The following is a 22,611-nucleotide window of genomic DNA, read 5'->3' on the forward strand; positions in this document are numbered from 1 at the left end:
GTACCATTAATTTATTTTAATCCTGAACTGCCACAGCGTATTTAGTTTATATTGTCCTCCTTATATCTCCCCAGCTCTATAAACATTCAACTTCAAACATTTCATTTAGTACTTCCCAAGTGAAACTATGTATTACTCATGTGGGAAGCACCACGGTATCTTTATTAGAATAGCTGAACAATTTTGAGAAAAGATAAAAAAAAATAATTTACTACTAAATACACCAGGTGCTGGGCCACCACAATGACACGGGCAAAGTAAACCTTACTGACTCAGCATAAGCAGAACACTCTGAAACCCTAGAGAAAATAAAGCGTTAAACAAACAAACAAAAAAAAATGAACTGCTATAGAGACCTGAATTCAGCCCAGTAGGGCAGTACACGCCTTAATCCTAGCACTTAAGGCAGGCAGGTCTCTATGAGTTCAAGGCCAGCCTGGTCTGCATGGAGAGTTCCAGGACAGGAACAGATCATAGTGAAACCCTGTCTCAAAGAACAATATTCAGGTTCAGACAAGCATTTATTGGGTTTCTTTAGGCAAACTGTTTGCATCTATTCCTTAATGTCTTTAGGTATAAAAAAGAAGCATTTTTCATAGAAGTAGTGCAAGAAAAACTTACATGGTCTGAAAAATACATGAGCACCTTAGCTATAACTAAGTTCCTTGTTGGTGAGGTCAAACAGAACAATTCAAAGGACAACACGTTTGATTGAGAACATTCTTAATTTTATTCTCTTTAATTTTATAAAATACATTTTGTAAGATGAGTTTCTAAACGTTTATTCTTTATGTTGTTAAAATCAAAATTCTATATCAGAATTGAAGGAAACACTTGCAGTTGATTAACTCTCTTTGTACGTGTGCACGTGTGCATGTGAGATTTGTAGGGAACAGCTGGTTATGTTATTAAATCAAAACAAAATAAAAGATAGAGATTATTCCACTTTCCTTGATCTTGATTGGTTTCTCACAGATCCTTCCCCGTCTCCTCACTCTTGTATACCCTAGTTATCTTACATACTGGCCTGAGAACAAGTCTTCACTGTCTTCCTATCAAGACCTTCAACATGGCAGAAACCACTTTGGGGAATAAGGACAACAGAAGTCTATAATAAAGGATCTATAATAACCTTTCCTTCTATGAAAACCGATCGGAGTTTTTGTTTTAATTTTAATCCCAAAGTTAACAAATACCAGATAAGCTTGAAATCTGGGAGTTCAGGTTTCAAGTTCTTTCTGCCTGTCCTCTCCATGTCTCCAGATCTCCATGGAAGCTTACCAAATGAACGCTGACAGCTAATGCAATCTACTATGTGACCTATATAAAAACCAAGAGACAGTAACCTCTATGCTAAGTCTAATTCTCAAAATGCCAAGGTAACATTAGCAAGTAAAGTCATCTGACATTTGTTAGAAAAGAAAATACTGGACAGGTTATTCAAATTGAGACTCAAATTTACCAAGCCTATTTTTACAAATGGCATAATTCTTGTGGAAAATCCAAATAAATTCATGGGACTCGACAATTTCAAATATTTTTTGTGATGCTTACTGTCCAGGTTTCTTTTTTCAAAAAGAACTGCAATCAAAACTCATTCTCCAGATCTTTCTGATCTAACTCCAAACAAGAGCTAAAGAATTGGAAAAGGTGAAACATGAATCATTCTCAGACTAATCAAGATCTTCAAATCACCTGCTATAGTGACTAGCTAAAACCCCAGGAAAAGAGCACCATTGTGAAGATATGCCAGAGGCCAGAGGACAGAATTAACTGACAGAAAAAAAAAGATATTCTATCCAAAGAGTTAACTATCCTGCATCTATCCGAGAGCTGTCTTAAGGTACACCTTTAGCCTCCGCCAACTGCTGCTCTTTAGGTCACAGTCTTATTTCATGAAAGCTAGTTTCCTTCTATTCTCAGCTCCTTGGAAACCACAGGGTTGTCATGGTAGCTGTTATCAAGGAGAAGGGAGTGAGCAGAGCCTGACAACCCTGTTTCTCTTCCTAATGAGGTGTTAGGACAGACTGCCCCTTTGTCTACACTGTGCTCCCTGATGCCGTACCTAAGGTTGGTTGAGTTAGGGCTTACATAGTCCACTGCCATTGGGGTCAGAGCTCTCTTTCTAAGGGTGAAAGATCCTTGCTTTGACCCCTGTCTCCCAGCTGCAGGAGGCAGATTTGGGCAATTGCTATTGCTTTGCTAGCATTCTTTCCTTTGCTTCTGTCTTCAATGGAAATAGGAAGATAAGGGCGAGTTCTTGGTTTTGTGCATCAAGGAGAATATATTTGGCTCCTATTGATGGCAAGGAGACCAAGGCATTCCTGCTCTCTCCCTGAGAATCTTTCTTTCCGCTTTGTTTTTCTCAATGGAAATGCCCTTTGTGAAGGAAGTACATCCTGGTCTTCAGGAGATGCTCCCAAATCAAATCAGAGCTTTCATTCCTCTGTGACTTGCAGCTGGAGAATCACCTTCCCAGGCATCTCCATTTCTAGCAGGAACCAGCTGTGGAGCAAAATGACTAAAAGAGGTACATAAAAGGGAGAGTCCAGAGAGAGATTAATCACTGCAAGACTCTCCTTTCTTGTTATACTCATCAAGTAAGAAGAGGGCCAATCAGTGGCAAAGGCAGAGTTAAGACAGGAGACACAACACTGTAGGCTGTGTGGTTAGAGCCTCGCTATTAGACAGGGGAGTTTCTACAGGAGCTCAGAACTTGGTGCCTCGGCCCATGAGTTTAAGGACGGCGAAGTTGTAAGTGGCAGCAATCATGAAGGTGAGCTGTGGGGAACAGAAGGGAAGACGGTGAGAGCAGAAAGAGGAAGCCTCCCGACTCAAAGCCTTCTGTGAAGGGAGGAGAGTTGAAATAAAACCACAACCAAATCAAAGGAAATGGTCTGGGGGAAAAAAACCCTAACGTGAGGAGGTCCTTCCAGTCTCCCCGAGGAATTAAATCCACTAGTGACCACAGAAGATGTTTATACTATACAGGATCCCGGGATACAGCAAATCCTGTTTAGAGATGGTTCCATACTGTCAGTGCCTGGACAACACGTGGCAGAAATATGGAGCCCCACACCTTGCTGTCCCTTCTCAGAGCTTCCCTCCAGCCTTTCAAAGTTGAAAGGAGTATCTCTTCTAGTCTCAGCCTAATACCGCTCACACTATCTCTGGACCACTTATTTTCTAATATTATTTTAAAACAACTTACCAGGGAAACTAGTGTGGCTGCAGCACCCACAAATGCAGCAATAAACAGGTGGAAGGTCATTTGGAACTGCAGGAAAATGCGTGTGAGAGAGTTATTTGTTATAACAGAAAATAAAAGTATGATCCACTATAAATAGTGAATGAAGACTTCTTGACAGGTTGACATCTTGCCTGTATGTTAATTTTGTGTCTCTAAGTTTTTACTTCCCTAAGCTTCAACCTCCCATTTGCCCATCTACCAGCGCATCTCACACCTGCGGTATCCCAAAAACTCAGAAATGAGATTAATGATCCCAAATAACTACGCATTTCCTACAGTTGTGCCCAGGATCCCAAGTTCTAAAGTCAGTACTTCTTTTTCAAAGATGTTGTTTTTCAGACTTCCTCCCCAGGATTTGCTCTCATTTCCTTGCCTCCGTAGCATAAATCTGTTCTCAATGGAGCATTTTTTTCTTCAATTATACTGATTTCACCTCTCAATGGAGATTAAGGAATTCCATGTTGAAAGTATTTTATAGAGCCCGTGTGTGTCTTTGTGCATGGCTCATTCTCTTGTTAACTTTTTAACCAAAACGAAGACTTCCATCTGGGAAATTTTACTAAAGCTATATATTTTTCTTTTAATGAGGGGAGTTTGGGAAAGTAAGATTTCTAATGCAGTTCTGGAGAAAACAGGTACTTTTACTTTTAATCAGTATGCTCACTGACTTAGGCATACTTAGCCATTATTTTGTAGAAGGGAAATCCGCTTATTCAAAGTTCAACAAGGAGATATTATAATCCTTGAAATTGAAGATCACAAGGAGAAACTTCTGTCATAGGCCGGAAGTTCTGTGTTATTAGCCAATCTATTTCAAAATAACCCAAATCATTCACTTACCTCAGCTGTTTTGCAGATGGACAGAAGGTTGGAGCCACAAACCTTGCCAGGGAAAGCATTCCATGGGAGAACACCTAAGGTGCAAAGATGAACCAGAGTCAACCTCACAGGGCTAGAGGCTGTGTGGAGGCTTGCTCCAGAGCCTCTCTCACTTCTCTATCCTGGCAGTAAGTGTGGTCCTGTTCTCTAGGATTTACATAAAGGCAAAGGTGGTACTGAATAATGGTGAAATCTTATAGGATTGAAATGTGCTGCTTTGGGGGTTGGTAGCAGCAGTCTACCAATCAGAGAAAAGGAGTAAGAACAGCCAGGAAACAAACGAACCAACGAACACTGCCAAAGTTTCCATGTTCCCTTTCTGGGGTGGGGGAACCTCAGTTTCAGTGGAAAGAGATTAATAAACTAAGATGCATTTATTTATCACCTCACAAGATTTCCAGAATCACCATCCTCCTCACCTGAGGACAAAACAAGTACATGCTGCTTCTATAGATGCCAGGGAATCTAAAGCTCCCCTGTCCAACTCACCGTACATTCTGGCATCAGCGCAGAGAGTGCCTATACTGGCAGAGGTCTTGCTGGGGAAGGCAATAGACTGGCAGGTGGTCCAGGTGTTGAAGTAAATGTAGACAGGCACAGCAGAGCAGGCAAACACCAGGAGCCACACAACAGTCAGGGCATAGGTGATGCCCACAAACTAAAACAATTGACATAGGGAAGTTAAAATCAGCACCAGCTTGCAGACCCTGAAACACAAACTGGGAGCTCCTGGAGAGGCATGTGCCAATTAAGTCAGATTCCAGGAATCCCCCTCAAGTGAAATTAATGAGCAGGGCAGTTCTGCCAAGTGTCATTGGCAGTGTCTCTTAGAGAACTGGCCCCGAGTGTGACGACGGGTAGGGGGAGTGGGTGGGAGTTGGAGTGAGGCGGATCCCTGGGTTAGAGGGGCTTCAAGGAATTTGGAGGGCAGAGAAGGTGTAAAGAAGTAAAAATAAAAAAGTCCTGAAAGAAAGTTGTGCCATTTTGTGCCTTAGGCTGAGCTTACGTTCTTTGCCACAAGAGTTCTGTTCCCTAGTCACTGAACAATGCCAATGGGAGATTTAAATTTCAGAGCTAAAACCATTCTAAGCTAGCTGCTGGTCACAAAAGGTCATCAGCATACCACACACATGTTCAGACCCCAAAAGATCTTTAACTCTTGAAAAAAACAAGGCATGTCTTTCTAAAACATGGCTAGGCCAAAAGTAAGTGTAAAATATCCTGATCGAGCCTAACCCTCTCTGGGACCCTCAATACTATAGGATCCCAGAATACTGTGACTTGAAGTCAATTCTTTCATTTCTATGGTCCACCCTCCATTTCAGGTCACGTGTCTAAGTCTCAATTCCATGTCTAGCATTTTAGATTCTTATATATCCGGTCCACTCTTGTAGTCCCTGCTAGGAACAAAATAAAGGGATACCAACAGATTGGTTAGAAATGGTCTTATTGTATAAAGCATCCTACAAAATTCATGCTTTTCAGTTTGAGATAAAATTTTCTAGGGAACCTCTGAAAGGTGAGGCTAAGCCGGCCAGGCACCACGTTCTTCCTGACCATATCGTTCGGCTGTAGCCATCGCTTCCTCACTCAAAAGCCAGGCCTCTGGAGAGGACCCAACCTTGGGTGGGGATGAGGCCACAGACTCACGCCCAATTGTCTCCCGCCCCTTGTTATTGCCACAAAATCCTGAGGATGATCACCTTGTCGGGATGTCCTAGCCATTTTCCCAAACAATGACACACCCGCTCCAAAGAATGAGCTTGATGTTGGCCTCTGGAACCCCTCCCCTTCTGGCCCCCTGTTACCGTTGCGCTCAGGCCCTTGCCGCAGATGGTGGTCTTGTAGTCGCCAAAGATCTGCCTGACTGCGCCGGTGGTGTAGAAGCCCTCAGCCAGCAGGAGGGCCCCATAAAGGAAGAAGAAAGAGGCAGTTCCATAGATGACATACTGGAAAGCATGAATCCTGCATTGACAGACAGAAAAGGCCAGACAGCCGTATTCAGAGGGCACAGGTCTTCTTGTCAGTTAGTAAGGTACATGCTTAGGTAGCTAGACATTTTTGAGAGGAACCACTAGGTTTCACCTGTGTTCCCGTCACCTTTTCCTCACTGAAGTAACTGAAGCCAGAGTGTGGGGGGCAAAAGCACGCGCTTCTCTTCCCCTTCTACTTCTTGTTAGTCTGCGTCCTAGAGAACCAAGTTTGCTCCTCCTCGCCTGACCCTTCAGAAGTGCTACTCCAAAGGAGAGATGAGCTAGACAAGTCGGGAGATGCATGAAGAACTCTAGGAGTAGGGGAGACAGCACTAGGCCTGAGTACACGAAAACAGTGTCAGAGCAAGACCAGGGCTCCACTCTGCCCCATCACTGGACCTCCACCTGCCACTGTGGAGACGATTCCAGCAACACTAAACATACGGAGCAAAAATCGGACCCTGTGTGAGCAAACACAGAGGAGCGAGAGGAGGCAGACCTCTTCTCTGAACCTGACATTGTCCCCTCACTACAAGCTTCCAACATGGCACGGGAGAATCTGTCTGCAGAGGGATGGTCAGGAATTCCAGCTGGTGCCCTCCTAGTTACTAAGATGCTGATGAGTTTGGTACCTCCAAGACAGGGTGAGGGGAAGACATGAGCCTGGGAGTGGGAAAGTACTTACACATTAATGAGATACTCATAGTCCTGGTAGTTTTTGGAGAAATAGGTCTCAATTAGCTTCTCTGTACCAGTGAGAGCTTCATGTCCACATCCACAGAACAGTGCCACTCCAAAGAAACACAATCCAGTGGCCACCAGGGAAGCAAAGGGGGCCCCCACCAGACATCTTGCACAGCACTCTAACAAGCCTAGGGAAGAAGGAGAAGAGGAGTTAGGTATGTATAACAGGTAACTAATGCACTCACACCCACCCCTGGGCCGAGCAGCCCATGCTGCCAAGCACACAGAATGGTTATCTTGGGAGTTCTAAAGGCGAACCTGCAGGTTTTAGCTTTTGGAATGTGAGATTGACCCAGAATCATTATTTTATCTCATTCTTAAAATGAACTCTTACCTTCAGAACACAGACTATATGGGCTTTTAAAGAGAATCAAATAATTCAAGTAACAATCCAGGGAGGTGATAAGATCAACTCCTCTTTTCTTTCTTTTGGAGTCCGTTGACTTTGCTTCATTAATCACCAACTATGGAATAAATGTGCGCAGCACTGTCCATGGATATGATAACAGAAAAGGTACAAACTCTGCCAGATTGGAATCCCCACTTTACTGAAGAAAAATGAATGAAGTAGGTGTAATATTTTCCACCAGCAATTCCAGGAAACCAAGTAAAATGGCTCCTGAGAGTAAATATATCTAGAATTTGAGAAGAAAGAGTGCCAACTATAGATGTCAGTATTTTCAGACACAATTTGAACCACAAGAGCATTCCAGGTGGAAGGCAGAATGGAAAATACATGTTTCTGAATATTCCCACATATGTATATTTGTTGCAAGGAATGCCAAATTCTTAGTCTAGATAGAAGGGAGTAACCTAGAGAAGAAAGAAACTGGCACAGGACAGGGAAGGGTGCTTTTGCACACAGTAATAATAAAAATAATAACAACAGTAAAATTGCAGAGTTGGGGCTGAAAAGACGGCTTGGTGGTTAAAAGTGCTTGGTGCGCTTCTAAAGAATCCATGTCAGACAGCTCACAACTGCCTGTAACTTCAGTTTTGGATTATTTGATGCCCTATTCTACAAAAATATATTTTAATAAAGGCTTGATTATTTTTTCAAATGCTTTGCCTGTTTGCTCCACACCACAGCTTGTCCAGTTCCTGTACGCTCAAGATCACACTGAGATTCTGTTGGTAAGGCCACAAAGAGACTTTCTGTAATGGCCGCAGCAGCTTTCTGGCATGGAACTTGGGCCACGGGAACACACAGGGCCTGGGAACACAGGTGTCTTAAAGTGCTAAGAACACCTGAGATCCCAGACCAGGTACCTCTCAGCCCTTGCCAGCGCTGCTGAGAAACAAGAAAGGTACATAAAGTAGTCACAGACTCTGGAAGCAGCTATGTTTCAAGTTTTGCTGTTATGTGAAATAAAACTGATCAAGTGCCAAGCAGATGACTGACTAGACCGAGAGACGTGTGGTTCCCTCTGGCCTCTTGACCAGATGTGCAAGAGGTAGAAAAATGAAAATGTGAAGGTCTTTAACTGATAGTGTATGTAGACACAGCATAAATTTAATATATGCATATGTGTATGATATATAAAGTATATATACATACATATATTTAATGTGTACATATACATATATAGGTCAGTTGATTTTTATGCATCTATTCATATATTAAGTGTACACACAGATAATCAGGACATGTGTCTGAGAAAGCACTAGTCTGTGATAAGTCTGTTATAACTTCTTACCTCATTATAGAATGAAAATAATTTTCTAAAGTTTGAACTTTTATATTCATGTATTTCTCCACACCAAGTTCAATTATCTACAACAGGGTACCAGGGGAAATAGAAGTTCATTGCCTTAATATGAGCTCAGTTTTTATTAAAAATACTTAAAAATGTTGTGATTTCCATAGCTAAGTTGAATAATGTCAACAGATGTTGAAAGATCAAATGATGTGTATCACGGAAAAGCTGGGATAGAGGCATTTGTCTCTTTCATCAGAACCACAGAATAAGTGAGCCCTATTACCCACCATTCACTGAAAAGACAGCCTATCCTGGACTTCAAAGAGTGTCTTCTTTGAAGATTCTTGTACATTACTTTAGAGATAAGGCTCAGAAGCTCAGGCAAAATATGTAGTTGAACTGGGTTCCTTTTGTTTTCTCCAATCTCAAGCCTTCCATGAGAGACAATCAATTGGTTTGTAGCTCTGCCGCTGTGAGGAGATGCTGAGTTTACCCAACGTGAACTCTGCAAGAGAGGATGTGTACTACTGGCTTATGATATGTGTGCGCATGCACACTTGCACAGGTGTGTACAATGCATGCATGACTACGCCAAAGAAAAGCAAAACAGCTGAAACCAATCACTGTCTTGGGGGAGACATTCCAGAAATTGATCTTTTTATCATTAGGTTAAGATACTACATGTATCCAGTAAGTTAAGAAAAGCACTTGGAAATAAACAGCCCCAACATTTTCATTCTCTGCCCTTTGAACTCCTCTCCACCCTCAGACTCTTAGACTCTTCTAGTAAAGAAGGTTTCTACAGCCTGAGGTGGGGGAGGGGAGGTCAGTGACCCTATGGTTCCCTCTCTCTCCAGTAAAGGGTCAAGCCTTGGACACAGCCCTCCATAACTTCCCTAAACAAAGAAGCCTTGTTTCCTCCTGAGATCTCAGGAGCCTCATTGGTATTCTGCAAGGCCCTGCATGCTTGGGGGTGTGGAGGGGGGTCAGATCCAGTAAACAATGGCAGGACTGTTTATTTAGCTCAGGGTAAGGAGAGCTATCTACCCTGGCAAGTGGTCATCCTGTGCCCATTCACTCACCCCAGCTTTTTCACCAAGGGATGGCCTAATGGTGAGGCAGGTGCGATGAGGAACACACGCTCTTGCCAGGCAAACAGAGAAATGTACTCAATGCTTTAGCTGATGCCCCTCTATATCTTCTACACTAGGGATGGTTTTCCCGTTATCATCAAGTGATGAAACAAAGAATGATTTCTCATCCTGGGCATATGATCATTTGGTGGTCCTCAAAATAACCAGAAAATGTCACATTCCGTGTTTTTACTGGGTGAGAAAACTTTGGGAGCTACTCGAAATCACCACCTGATTCTTTATCTTTTTTTACACCCATATTTCTTTATTTTCTTAGATCTCAGATAATAATGTAACACCCCCTTTCTGTTCTACTGATGTTCAAAGCAGGAAACAAGGACATAGACTTTAGCAGAGTCTCTCTCTAATGTGGAATCCAGCACAAATGCCCTGAGATAGATGTATTGCTGTTAGGTTATAAAATAGTTCAACAACATCAAAACAAGCATCAGATATTAAAGTCCTCAAAATTCAGATGAAATATTTGTTCTAAGGGCATTCAAGTTCAGCGGAAGTGAAGAATCTCAGCTAATCTGCCCAAGCAAAAGTCAAAATTTGAATTCCAACAGGAAAAACCTCAGAACATATAAGAGATTGTCTTTTCATCAAAGCAGTAGCTGACAGTCAAAGCATTCTGAATAAAAGTCCACTGGCTTCATTTTGATTTTTCACAATTCAAGAAATGAACTTGGGAGCATGTGAGCAACAGTCTAAAACCATAAGTTCTCTGTTTCAGAATACCTCAGGGTCAAGAGGGTTTTGAATGTTAAAAGGCATCCTGTCATTTCCCAGCTAAGTATAAATTGTGATGTAGTGGAGTCAGTATAAAAGAATTACATAATACAACTGCTACTCAATGAGATTTAAATGTCTCATTTTGATGACTGATCACAGAGAAAATTAATGATGCTTTCTTTTCCTTTGTGTTGGGGCGGCTTGAGGACACTAACATTAAATGCATTACAAGTAACACAGATGCTTCAAGAACTAGAAAGAAACTAAGAGCCCAAGTCCCTTTTCTCAGAAAGCTTCCACTCTTGTTTGGGAGATCAAATTAATTTCTTAAATGAAAACCAAAGCTACCTATTATCTAGTGTTAAAATGGATGTAGCCAAATCCTGTGGAGAAAATATAAGTAAAGACATTAGTTAATAATGGGTTATATTCATCTCCAAATCCCCCAAACAAGCAAGCATGAGCAATCTGTAATAGAACGTCCCTTCTCATCAGTGTTCTTTGTCAGAGATCAACAGTACTATTGTGACTCTTAGATTAAGGCCCATCCCAGTGACTGTCCTAATTCTGATTCTTTAAGTAAGAGCCAAGTGCTCTAAAGCACTCCCTCCTTTCCCGTGCCCCGGGCACACCTCAAGGACCAGCTCCATGATGGAAATTCAGTGTGAATCTGGGAACTCATCAAAGGGAGGAGAGGAAGGGCTTTCATAGAAAGAAATGGTAGAAAGAGACCAATTGTAGCTCGCACAATTCCCAGCTTGTCTCTTGAATCCAGCTGACAAAGGGAGAGATAGAAGAACCCTGTACAATAGAGCTTAAACAACAGGCAAGCTCTTTGAGTGAGAAACTGGTCCCATCTCCCTAAGTCTCTAATCTGCACTGCAGTCTTCCCCTCCTCCCAGAATCCACCCCTTAACCTCAACCGACAAACAGAGGCTTCCTTGATCAGGGCCTACAGCCATTAACATGGCCAAGATGCTAGAACAGCTGTGACTGGTACTAGGGATAGATGGTGATCAGTGGGTAGGGTTCTAGAAGTAAAACAACAATTATTAGGAGGCGACAGAGACAAAGACTTTTGCTTCTAGTCTCATCTTGTTAGGACAAAGCCTTGCTTATGACTTTGTCTTTCCTGCGTGATATTAGCATTTATACCATAGTCAAAAGCTCAATAGGCACTGGGACATGAGATTGCAAGCCTGCTTGATAATCAAGTCATATAGACAAAGTTAAATTAAAAAAAAGAACTCTAACCTTCTTATCGGACAGGTGTTATCATTGCTGCTTCTACTAGTGGTAACTACCACTACCACCACCAGGAACCGCATCTGGTCCGCCTTACTTCAAATGTTCTTTTTCAGAAACAGACCAACACACACACACACACACACACACACACACACACACACACACACACACAGAGAGAGACAGAGAGAGAGAGAGAGAGAGAGAGAGAGAGTCTCTACCTTGTCCAGTTGTGGGGAAATGAAGAACGATCTGTCACTAGAGACAAATGTAGCTATATCGTATGCTACTAGATCCCCCTCTTTCCTTGGTTAAAGTGTGAAGCTGACCTGTAGAACCTCACCCTCTTCTTTGGGATGCCATTGGCTCTTTTTCAAGGCTTTGCACAGCAAAGAGTTCTGAGGCCACTGAGAGATCAATCTTAAGTATTTGGCAAAGGCTAAGAAGGGCTTGCTGAACCTTTGATGTAACTTTGACATTGGGTAGGGCCTGTGAATGGGAAAAGATGAGAAAACTATTCACTGACCATGGCTTATGACCTTTCCTTATCAACTTACAGCCCTGACATGATCTTTTCCAAACCTAAAGTCCCATGGGCAGAGATGGTATTTGTCTTTTTCTATCAAGACTAAAGAACTGTAACCAAGGGATGATTTTCAAAGCTATACAATCTCTCTCTCTCTCTCTCTCTCTCTCTCTCTCTCTCTCTCTCTCTCCACACACACACACACACACACACACACACACACACTCCAAAGGACAGGGAAAAATGCGTCAATGGTTTGGGTGGGGCCCGAAGTTGTTCCTACCCCCTCCCTAGGTTAAAGATGTTACTACTCAGAGCTCTCAGAGAACACTATTGTCAGGATGTGAACTAGATGTCTTAGTGTTCTGGCTGAGGGCCAAGGTGAAGCCCCTCAAAGCAGGGCAATGGCTTAATCTCTGTAGCTTTTCAAGAGCTCCTGGCTAGGCAGAGCCAGATAAGAAGCGGTGTGGTGAAGGCTACCCTTTATCATTTCAGTGTCTCTAGCAGGAGTCAGTTAGCATGCCAGTCGAAATCTGTGGGCATTCTGTGGTGCCTCTCATGGGATTCAGATAGTCTTCAAGTACCTGGTAGAACACAGTCTCTGCTCTCCTCCTCCACATTTTGTACTTCCAAGCCACTCTTGGAGGGAAGCATTGCAGTCTGGTTGCCAGGGTAACAGCCACTGTTCTCAGATGACAGCAAGCTTGAGGAAGTGGATGTTTTGCTGCTCAGTGATGGCATTGTTATTGAGCAGAAAATATTCACTATGGCTCTTTGGCTCTTTCTCAGTTCCATTGTTATTCCAAAGACTCATCTGAAGCATCTCCCTGCCAAGTCTGAACAAGGCTTTAATAAGCCATTACACTGTCTGTAAACCTTTTGCTCAGACACCACTGAATTCAGTTCTCTTCATTTCCAATCCTAAGAAATTTTGTGGTTGAGGTAATAAGCTGCCTGTTTCTGGTGGTGATTAAGCAGAGACTTATGCACGTTTAATTTATTGTCAAAGAAATAAATTCTGCATTGAGGGCTGGCTCACATAACTTTTTCTGAATGAGAGTCTCCCTATGTTGTCTAGCTGGCCATTTCTAGTGATCCTCCTGCCTCAGCTTCCTAGGGTGTTATAGGCATGGTTTCACGTCAGACAAGTTCCAATGTTCCTTTCAATTCCAGATTCTATGATTTGACTTGTCTACTGCAATAGTTAAACAGCAGTGCACTCCGCATCAGAAGCAATAGCACATCATTGTCTTGTCAGATATGGTTGAATAGTCACACTGTCTCAGATACTGTGTTACTAAGTGACTGCAGAGGTGGTTGCTACCCCACCATGTATCCCTAGTACATGTATTGTTAACCCAAATATACATCCTTAGTGACACCGTGTGTGTGTGCATGCTGACCTTCCTTTGGAGGAAATCATCTGGCCTCTGTCATTTTCTTTCTTCCTGTCTTTTCTTCAAGGCTTTATCTCCGAAGGAAGTAAGATTCAACTTGCACTACCTCTCTGTTTGGAGGGAACAACCTACTCTATCAGCTGCACTCACAATAGATAGGATTCTGGGTCCAGAGTAGAAACTGACTTCTTCTCACAATTCTTCTCACTTGCTGCACTCAGGTGATCAAATGCTTCTTATACAAACATACTGGGTGTGCACAAAGAAAGCCCAACAACCTTGGAAAGAGGAAGCACCAGCCTAGATATGCATTGTTACATAGAGGTGGTGTCATGAGAATTTACAATGGATACAGAACTTGTCTACATTGACAGGACTGCCGTAGCATTATTACTCCATCTTCCACCCTGAAAGCAGACAAAACAGTTATTGTTGCCCCTGTCTTCCAGATGATGAAGTGGTGATTCGTGGTGACATGCCCAATTTTGTGGAGTTCATTAGAGACTGAGCTGAGATTCAAACCTGGCTATTTGGACGTCTAGTCTAGTATGCCACCCTATTAACTATTCTACCAACATATATGCTCCTAACAGCTCCCTCGGTGTCTTGAGATGGGAAAAACGCAAGGTTTACAACAGTTCAGTCTAACTGAAAACTACTTCTGTGGACCCTATCAATTTACTGGCTACTATGTCGCATGGTGACTACACTGGGCAATTGAACCTCTTTTCATTCAGGATGTGATCAAGATGCTACTTTTATCTTTCCCAAACCTGAGCCATATGTACATTATCTGCAGCATCTTGCCTAGGCAAAGACCCTTATGTTGCACACACCTTTCTCTGAATAGATACTGCTGGACACCAGAACTTCACAGCTTCCATACTTATAGAACATAGAAAAGCCCTCCGGTCTCAGTCAACAAGAGCCCTGAGACAGAAGACAGCAGGGATTCAGGCTAAGTCCATGACACTTACTATAAATGTTGAGCTGTGTGGAAACACACACACACACACACACATACACACGCACGCACGCACACACGCACATACAATCCATATCTATTCCCGACAGATATAGATTAGATATAGATTAGATAATAGATAACATATCTATTCATAATGGTAAAGCTATTGTGAACTGTATTTTCATTTCCTGAACCTGGAATGCCCACCATAGGCACTGCCATGTCTGAGTTCATTTTTACCTATTCCTCCGTCCTATTGATGCCAAACAGGCTCTGAAGTTTGTATAGCGGAAGTGAGTATTTGATACATCTGAGGGTTAGTCAATATTCAAGTTGCCTCCAGTGGAACCAGGGGTTCCAGATAACCCCACCATAACCAGGGACTTAAGATCAGTGGAAAGGAGAAAGTAGAAAGGAAGTGAAGGGGTGGGTAAGAAGCCATATGGTTGCATCCATCCTGCTGGGCATTCTCTCCAAGGATCTGTAGGATTTCATGTGTACTGATGGAATTTGTTGACAATAAAGCATTATACTCAGTACAGCAGAAAAGAAATTAATACAATTAAATGTTAAAGAATTAAAACAGAAAACAAGTGCCAAAACACAACTTATTTAAACCACTGGAAACCCAGAGCCCCAAAGTTGGAAATTCTCTTTTGAATTCCCGTGCCTGCATCTTCGATACTAAAGTTTTTGAGACTCACCCATGTCTTTGGCACTCTGACTCCAATTGTAGCCTGCTGGCTAGTCGGCTTTGCGGCTGACTTTGTTCAGCTGGAAGGATCTTGGTCTCTCCAGTCTCCTTCTTCTGTCCTTTACTTTTTCTCTCTGAGTATCTTTGTCCTCTCCTCCTGCAATGAAAAGGGCTCTCTGATTGACAGCCAAGCCCCTTAAAGAGACAGGCTTGCTTTCCTCCTCCTCTCCTCCTCCCCTTCTCCTCCCCTTGTCCCCTCCTCCTTTGGGATACTCCCTTCTTTAAGGGCTCCATCTTCTCTTTCTGCCTTTTACTTCCAGTTGTTTCATTTTTTTTCTTTTTTTCTAAAGCTTCCCTAGAATGTCTTTGCTGCAAAGACATCTGGAAATGTGAATTGGGGGTGGGAATTAAATGGAGGGGTCCTGCAATCCTCCAACTGATCCTTGGGTCCGTCTGATGTGCCATACCTCAGTCGAGCATGCTGAAACTGTGTGAAATGGTAGCCCTGATGATGGGGTCTGGATCAAAGACCTACATGCTCCGAGACCAAATATGCCCCAGACAATCCTTACTCCTAGCTGCCCTTGACCCTGGAACCTTTCCCTCCCTCTGTTTGTTAGCAGAAAGCATTCTCCCTCCTCCTAGAATTATAATGATTATATAGTTTGATAACAGAGACACAAAGGAGAGGGCAAGATCTGTACCAGTTCTCAGAAAGAAAAAGGCTGGAGTGAAGTTGTAGGTGACTTCTAAGGAGAATTAACAAGACGCTATCACAATCTGGGAATCTGATAGTCAAAATTCTGCCCAGGAAATGTAGCGTTCTCATGTGGAAATGAAGACAAGGCACAGGGAGGCAAGGGGTGCAGCTATCGGGTGCGGGGGATGGAGAAAAGAAATACAGTCCTTGCCTCAGAGAAACGTCTCTATAATAAAAGATCAAACAGTAAACACAGGAATAATGTATGAAATGTCCACACTGGTAAGAGTGCTTTCTGAAGTCTGTGAGGGACCCAAGTGGCAAATATAAAAGGTGATGTTAGTTGGGGAAAGTTTTCTCTAACTTTCTAGAAAAGGTGAGCCTTAAGTGCTGATGTGGGTTCTTTGTCAATTTTCTCTCTCAGTTCAGAAGCCTCAGACAGTCACAACCCTCTTGATGTAAAAGCAAGGGTCTTTTCCTGAGTGGCTCCAGGGCAAGCCGTTGGACTGACAAGAGCAGAGGCTATCCTCTCTATCCTCCTAAGAAATAAGGATGTCTCCTGAACCTGCTCTTCTGTCTTGGCATAAGAGACAAGAGAGGGCGGAAACCATGCAGAACCTAAAATTTTCTGGGGAGGAAGAGATCAAATATTGTGTGTTATGAACGTCCTTTGTGGTTGTGATTTTCCATGTTTCTGGCTGATTACACTGGAGTCCAGAACCGCACAGTATAAAATACTGGCTCCAGAACAAATCTTTTGCCCCGACGTGAAGGGATCCTTGTATATTCCTCATGCAGAACAGTAAAGTAGTAACTGCCCTGGGCAGACCAGACTAAGGCCATAGCTGATTGTTAAGGGTCTCAAGCCCATGCCTTCCCAGGCATGCCGTTCAGACAGACAAAGACTCTGCCTGCCATGGCAGTGCAATTGTAGGATCTTCCTTGTATTAATGGCCCTGGAGGAGGGGGACGATAGCAAAAGTAACTGACCCTAAACTTGGGGCATTCTGATGCAAGGCATAAGAAACAAGATTCTTTGTAGCCCAAATAGCCAAGGCAGATTTATGTACAGGGGAAATAGCTCAGATTGAGTCCTCTTCTACACCTATCTATTCTCAACAGCATCTCTGGGATTGACTATATTCTCAGAAGAAAATAATTCCCCAGTAAACTCACAGACACCACCTTATCCACTATATTCTCCTGGGGCTCTTCTCTTTTCTTCTTCTACCATCTCTACTGTCTTACAGTTCATTTCATCTCTGCTCTTTCTCTTGTCACCCCCTTTCTACCTCCCTCCCAGGGGCAGATCCTCTTGTCTCCGCCTTGCTCTTATGCCAATGGCTAGGAAAGGCACTCAGCCAGGTGATTATGTCACACTCTCCCCAGTGCCCTAAGGTTCCCAGTTCCCTCAGATCTAGTGTGTTGTAGTGGCTCTGTCCATCTGACACTCTGCCTGGACACTCCCTCCACATCTTTGTTCTAAGTCCTCCATACAATCCTTAGAGGATTTCTTTCAGGTCTTAAAGAAGCTGCCGACCCCATAAACTCCACATACCCTACCTATTCCTGCAGTTCTGCTTTTACTGGGTCTCCTAAGTAAGTGGAACAAAATGTTCTCCATTCCAGCTGGGCTTCTGCAATGCACAAAAATTCCTCCAGAGGGCACCAGCAGCCTTCATGGTCGTTGTCCGCTGCCAGCTTTGGGGACCTGTGAGGAAGAACAAAGCAGGATTGTATTAAACTAGTAAACACTGTGTTTTACACTGTTCTTGTAGGGCCACTAGAGAATCTGGCCCTCCTTGATCATAGCTTGGTTTAGTTGTGTGACTGTCTTCAATTAACTATAAAATATTTGGCTATTACCTCCATTCTCTCTTGTATCGTCCCATAGATCTTAAAGGCCGGAGAGAAGGCAACTTTTCTTTGCTCTGCTGAGCTAGGGCATTCTCCCTGAAAACTAGATAAGCACACATGTGCCTAATCTGCTGGGACACTTTTCCGTGTCCACTGAGAAGATGGAAAAGAAAACAGAGAAGGCACAGTGCCGGAGAGTTCCTGGCTCCTCTGGTGCTATTTGAGAATCTAGAGCTGAGCCTTTACTTGTCCTACCCAAGACCATGTCACTATAGGTCACATTTGGAAGGTGAGTGGCCGTTTTAACTGTTTTTTCCTCAGTCCTAGCACAGAAAACTAGCAGAATGGCAAGCAATGTATCAAGTCCTGTACATATGCGGATAGAACTTTCCACACCCAACTTTATGCCGATTGGCTTGGCTATGCCTTTCTGGTCAAGAGAAGTGAGGGCTGAGGGCCAGAGATGTCACATTCTTTGATCATGCAGGGTGTGGAGGGCAGGGGACAGTGGTGGAGGATGCTACTCTTTTTTTTTCTGGTAATTCATAGAGCAATGCAAGGATAGACAGGAGTGACTGGTAAATTGTGTGGGTATTTACAAGGGAGAGATGCTAATAGCTTGGGACAGAGTAAAGAAAGTAGCTTAAAGGCCAAAATATTCAGACAAATAAACTCATGAAAAGAGCACCCGAAGAATGCCAAGAAACCAGTAGCAGTGCGGAAAAAGCAGCTGTCCACATGAGCCACTTAGAATCCTGAAAACTTGGCCATCTTTACTGGGGCAGCCACTATAAAGAAGATGCATAGAGTTGTAACAGTAGCAGAATTAAAATTATTCCTGTGGTTATCAATGCTCACCTAACTCTAAGGAACACATTTTATTTTTTTCCAATTGAGTAATGGGGGGGGCACAGAAGCAGCTTTTCCAGAGCCACCTAATAGGCAAGAGACAAAACTACCTTTAGAAGATACCTCTATCCAGAGTCATTGCTTGGAACTTGCTGGGACAATTGTTCTGCTCTGAAAGAATGTTTGAATACAGAGCCTCTTTCCTAAACAAGAATAGCCAGAGGGAGGATGGGCAGGCTTCTAGCTGCTATGGCCAAAGTTTCTAACCCTTCATACTCCTCAAAGCAACGTACAAAGTGAATGTTCGAAATGCAGTGGTTTTTATATATCTTGTTGGATTTGAAGGAAGTGGGAGTCAGGAGGGGCCATACGACAGAAGAGACCATTGGGTGCTTGTTATGGTTGTAACATCAGGACTGAGTGTGAGTGAGTGAGTGTGTGTGTGTGTGTGTGTGTGTGTGTGCGCACGCGCGTGTGTTGCTTCAGGGTTAATTCAGAACCTTGAGATTCTAGGCAAACACTACCAAGTTGCATCTCCAGCTGTAGGGATGCTTTTTTGTTTTTTGTTTTTTTTTCAAGACAGGGTTTCTCTGTGGCTTTGGAGCCTGTCCTGGAACTAGCTCTTGTAGACCAGGCTGGCCTCAAACTCACAGAGATCCACCTGCCTCTGCCTCCCTAGTGCTGGGATTAAAGTGTAGGGATGCTTTTTAAAGAGTCTTTATTTTAGAAATTTTCATGACCAAATGTCACAATCCCTGAGCTTCGCCCACTTCAGAAAATTGTAGTAGCAACATTCGATGAAATAACATCAGCCAGAATTTAATAACTGTTACACCTGCATAAAACACGGACGCTTGTCTTATTATTTTTGCTACTCTGGGTATGACTAAAATACGAAGTCAGAAAAAGAAAAAGTCATTACAGTTAAACCTCAGACTAAGCCAGAAACAAAAAGGAAACCATTCCCAATAGGGATGTCTATTTCTGGAAGGGTGTACCTAGCCTGAAAAGGGATGGAAATCTGGAGCTGAAGAGAAGCCTTTTTATTTGATGTGTTTTATCATGGCTGTATTTGATAATTATGTACATTTCATGCCTACTTTACTGAAATTTTCATCTGCAAACTCCGTCAGTCAACAGCCCATAGGCCATTCAGGTCTCTCCTGCTGCTTTCAGGTAGCCCTTAGCACAGTGGTACGGCTGGCCCTTCGCTGTCCCACTTGACCTTCACCCTGCCTACACCCTTTTGCCTGCTGGATTCAGATACACAGCTTACGAGGGTGGCATGGTGAGTCAAGGTCTTCAGGAAACCCTCTTAGGGCACAGCTGCTTGGGGTTAGGAGTGGCTGCCTAGGTCTGCTTTCCGTGGGGGAAGACATGTGCCCATGCTACCCAAGAAGCCCTTCACCCAGGAGGTAGCCTGCCAGAAGCACAAAGCCTTCTGCCTTCCTCCGGGTTTCAGCAACACTGAAGGCTGCATCCGTCCCCTGAGCGATGGGATCTAGCAGCTGCCTAGACCTGTCCTAGCTACAACAGCCCTGGGCAGTCTCTACAGAGGTGAGCCAACCCCTTCTGGTACAACAAAAGCAACAAGAAAATGTTCTGGGCCTTTCAGAGAGGAACGTGGTCAAGCGTCCATCTGCAGTGGCAGCTGAAGGGTCTGAGCTGTGAGGCTGCAGCTCCAAGCTGGGGTCCTACAGAGCAGACTGTGCAACCTTGAAGTTAATGGACCTTTCCTGGGAAACTGGGTCAATAGTCAGAATGAAGAAGCAGGGGAAACCTCAGTCTTCCCTGCTGAGAACTAAATGCCTCAGGTAAGTGCATGCCATGCTGCTGGAGCTTAGGACAAGTGCTCCCACACACACGCCCCCACTGCAGCGTCCTTGCTTTCCTATCTCCCTCTATGCCCCAGCTAAGCCATGCCTGGGCAGCTGCTCTGCCCAGACGCCTGGGCTGAAGTGACAGCCTAGGAGCTGGTACAGGGAAAGACAAGAACTCCTGTGTCTAGGTAGGACGGGACGGGCTTTCGTCTCTGTTGAGCTCCCCCACTCTCAAACTACTGATGCTCAGGGTCGTCACTGCCGCTGGGTTTCTTCTGTGAGACCAGGAGTAAGATGAGGGGCATTGGCCCCTGGAGATGAAGTCACCTCAGGGACATGCCAGGTGGATAGCCAGCCCCTGAATCAGGAGGTGCTAATATAAACTCTACCCTGGCTTAACTTTTGAGGTTGTGGGCACCCTGGCCCTCGAGAGAAAATGCTTTCGTTTCAAAAGTGTAACTGTCAAAAACTGCAGAGTCTAAGAAGCGTTCCTCTTGGAGGACCCCCCAAAGGGGTCCTTAGGTGTACTTCAACATCCTTCAGAATGTTGAAGGATTGCAATTGCTTCTACAGACTGAATTCAGCAAGTTTTCAGAAGGACTTCAAAGAGTACAGTGCCAGTAATTTCCTGCAGCCCCCCAGGTCTGCCTGAAGCGGAACCATTGGAAAGACATGAAAACCCTCACCACGATGTACTGTTACTGGGTCTACCATCATGGCCTGTCCTAAGAAAGTCTATTCGGCATACTGCTTTAGAGATCGATCCCTATACAGTCATGGCCTCAGAAAGAGAAACCAGACCTAAGTCTACAGAAACCCATTCTGGGGTTAGAAGCTGTTCAGTCTTAAATTTTCATAAAAGGAACAACAGAGAGATGCTGGGAGAGGCTTTAGGGGGCCGGGATCTTTCCCCAAAAATTGTACTTGGAGAAATTGACTTTTCTTGGTTCGCTAGTAGTCATCCCTCTGTCCACGATAACTGAGCAAAAAGAAAGGTCTTTGCATGGCAACATTCAGGACTTTAGCTAGCCATCAAGTGGCCTTTCACATGCTCAGGGATCGACACGAACAGAGAGGATAGTGATTTAAAACATAGATTGAGGGTTGAAGGTAGAGCACAGTGACCATTGTTAAGCACAGCAAAGATCCTGGTTCAGAACCTATCACTAGAAACAACTCCAAACCCCAGCTTCCTTCCTTCGAAAAAACCATCTATTGGGTGAGTCAGACAAGCTAGGACTAGCACATCAGCTCTATGACATTAGGCAATGATTGAACTCTAAGTGTTTGCTTTCTCATTCCTAAAAAGATATAACAGTGGTGACCTAATATGGTTACTAACTTCAGATTTCACAGTGGATCGTCCTTCTATTGTTATTATTACAGGGTGCAGGGACCACCAGGATTCACACATGCTAACGAACATGAAATTCTTAGTCCACTGCCTCTGCTATGATATAAAAGCAACAGTAGTAACAACCAGGTCAGAGGACTGACCCTGCAAATGCTTCCTAAACAACAGGCAGAGGCTGAATTTAGTGATTTCTGGTACCAACACCTTTCAGATCTAGGCCTTCTAGAGATCCCCAGAACTTGCTTCTCTTGAAAAGAGGCAATTAGCAAAAGTGCTTGGTAGAAACAGTGAACTACCTTGGGACCCATTCACTGGTTGTTTTCCGAAGACTCCACCTCTTCTAAGCTGAACGCCATCACCAGCCGCCGATTTTCCAGCAAGAAAACCATTTCCCAAGATGTAGATTTTCACTGTGAAAACTGGGTACACCTGTAGGGAACCCAAGACAGGTTGGTTAGCTTCCACCAGTGCCAGAGAACTACCCGAACTCTACACTTTAAGCAGCTATCTCAAGAGTTGCCAGCCAACATTATGTCCAGACAAAGCAGGGCTGCCAGATTAAATGCACAATTGAATTGGTATTCCAGATCAACTGAATTATTGTTTAATATGTGTGTCCTAAATGCTGGATGGAACATGCTCACATTTTTAAAACCCATCATTTATTCAAAAGTCAAATGTAACTGGGTGTTCTTTGATTTGTTAATCTGGCAATTCTACATGTCAGGGCAGTCAGCTGGCAATGGCAAGCCAAGCTGGCTTCTGGGGAAAGAGCCAGAAATGCTGCT

The 22,611-nt window shown here is 43.6% G+C and overlaps 1 protein-coding gene and 1 long non-coding RNA gene across 3 annotated transcripts in view; one reads left to right on the forward strand and one right to left on the reverse strand.

The window, feature by feature from the left end:
- Positions 1 to 706: 706 nt before the first annotated feature.
- Plp1 (proteolipid protein 1) lies at positions 707 to 22,250 on the reverse strand. 2 transcript variants are annotated; one of them, XM_048457901.3, is made up of 9 exons: positions 22,120 to 22,250; positions 17,507 to 17,654; positions 15,254 to 15,400; positions 6,788 to 6,974; positions 5,833 to 6,094; positions 4,619 to 4,787; positions 4,091 to 4,164; positions 3,212 to 3,277; positions 707 to 2,781 (listed from the first exon to the last, which is right to left on the reverse strand). In XM_048457901.3, the coding sequence occupies exons 3-9, from the start codon at positions 15,255 to 15,257 to the stop codon at positions 2,710 to 2,712; spliced, it is 834 nt and encodes a 277-aa protein (XP_048313858.1). In that variant the 5' UTR covers positions 15,258 to 15,400; positions 17,507 to 17,654; positions 22,120 to 22,250; the 3' UTR covers positions 707 to 2,709. The 2 variants fall into 2 exon arrangements, with proteins under 2 accessions (XP_048313858.1, XP_048313867.1); XM_048457910.3 differs by having other exon boundaries at positions 5,938 to 6,094; positions 22,120 to 22,242.
- Positions 17,688 to 22,611, forward strand: part of LOC146889198 (uncharacterized) — a 38,094-nt gene continuing 33,170 nt past the window's right edge. Inside the window, exons 1-2 of the long non-coding RNA XR_015000182.2 lie at positions 17,688 to 18,089; positions 20,265 to 20,463. This is a non-coding gene — a long non-coding RNA (uncharacterized LOC146889198). The remainder of the gene's footprint in view (positions 18,090 to 20,264; positions 20,464 to 22,611) is intronic.

The sequence above is a fragment of the Myodes glareolus genome, chromosome X, assembly GCF_982192425.1.
Source record: "Myodes glareolus chromosome X, mMyoGla1.1, whole genome shotgun sequence".
Taxonomy (NCBI): Eukaryota; Metazoa; Chordata; class Mammalia; order Rodentia; family Cricetidae; genus Myodes; species Myodes glareolus.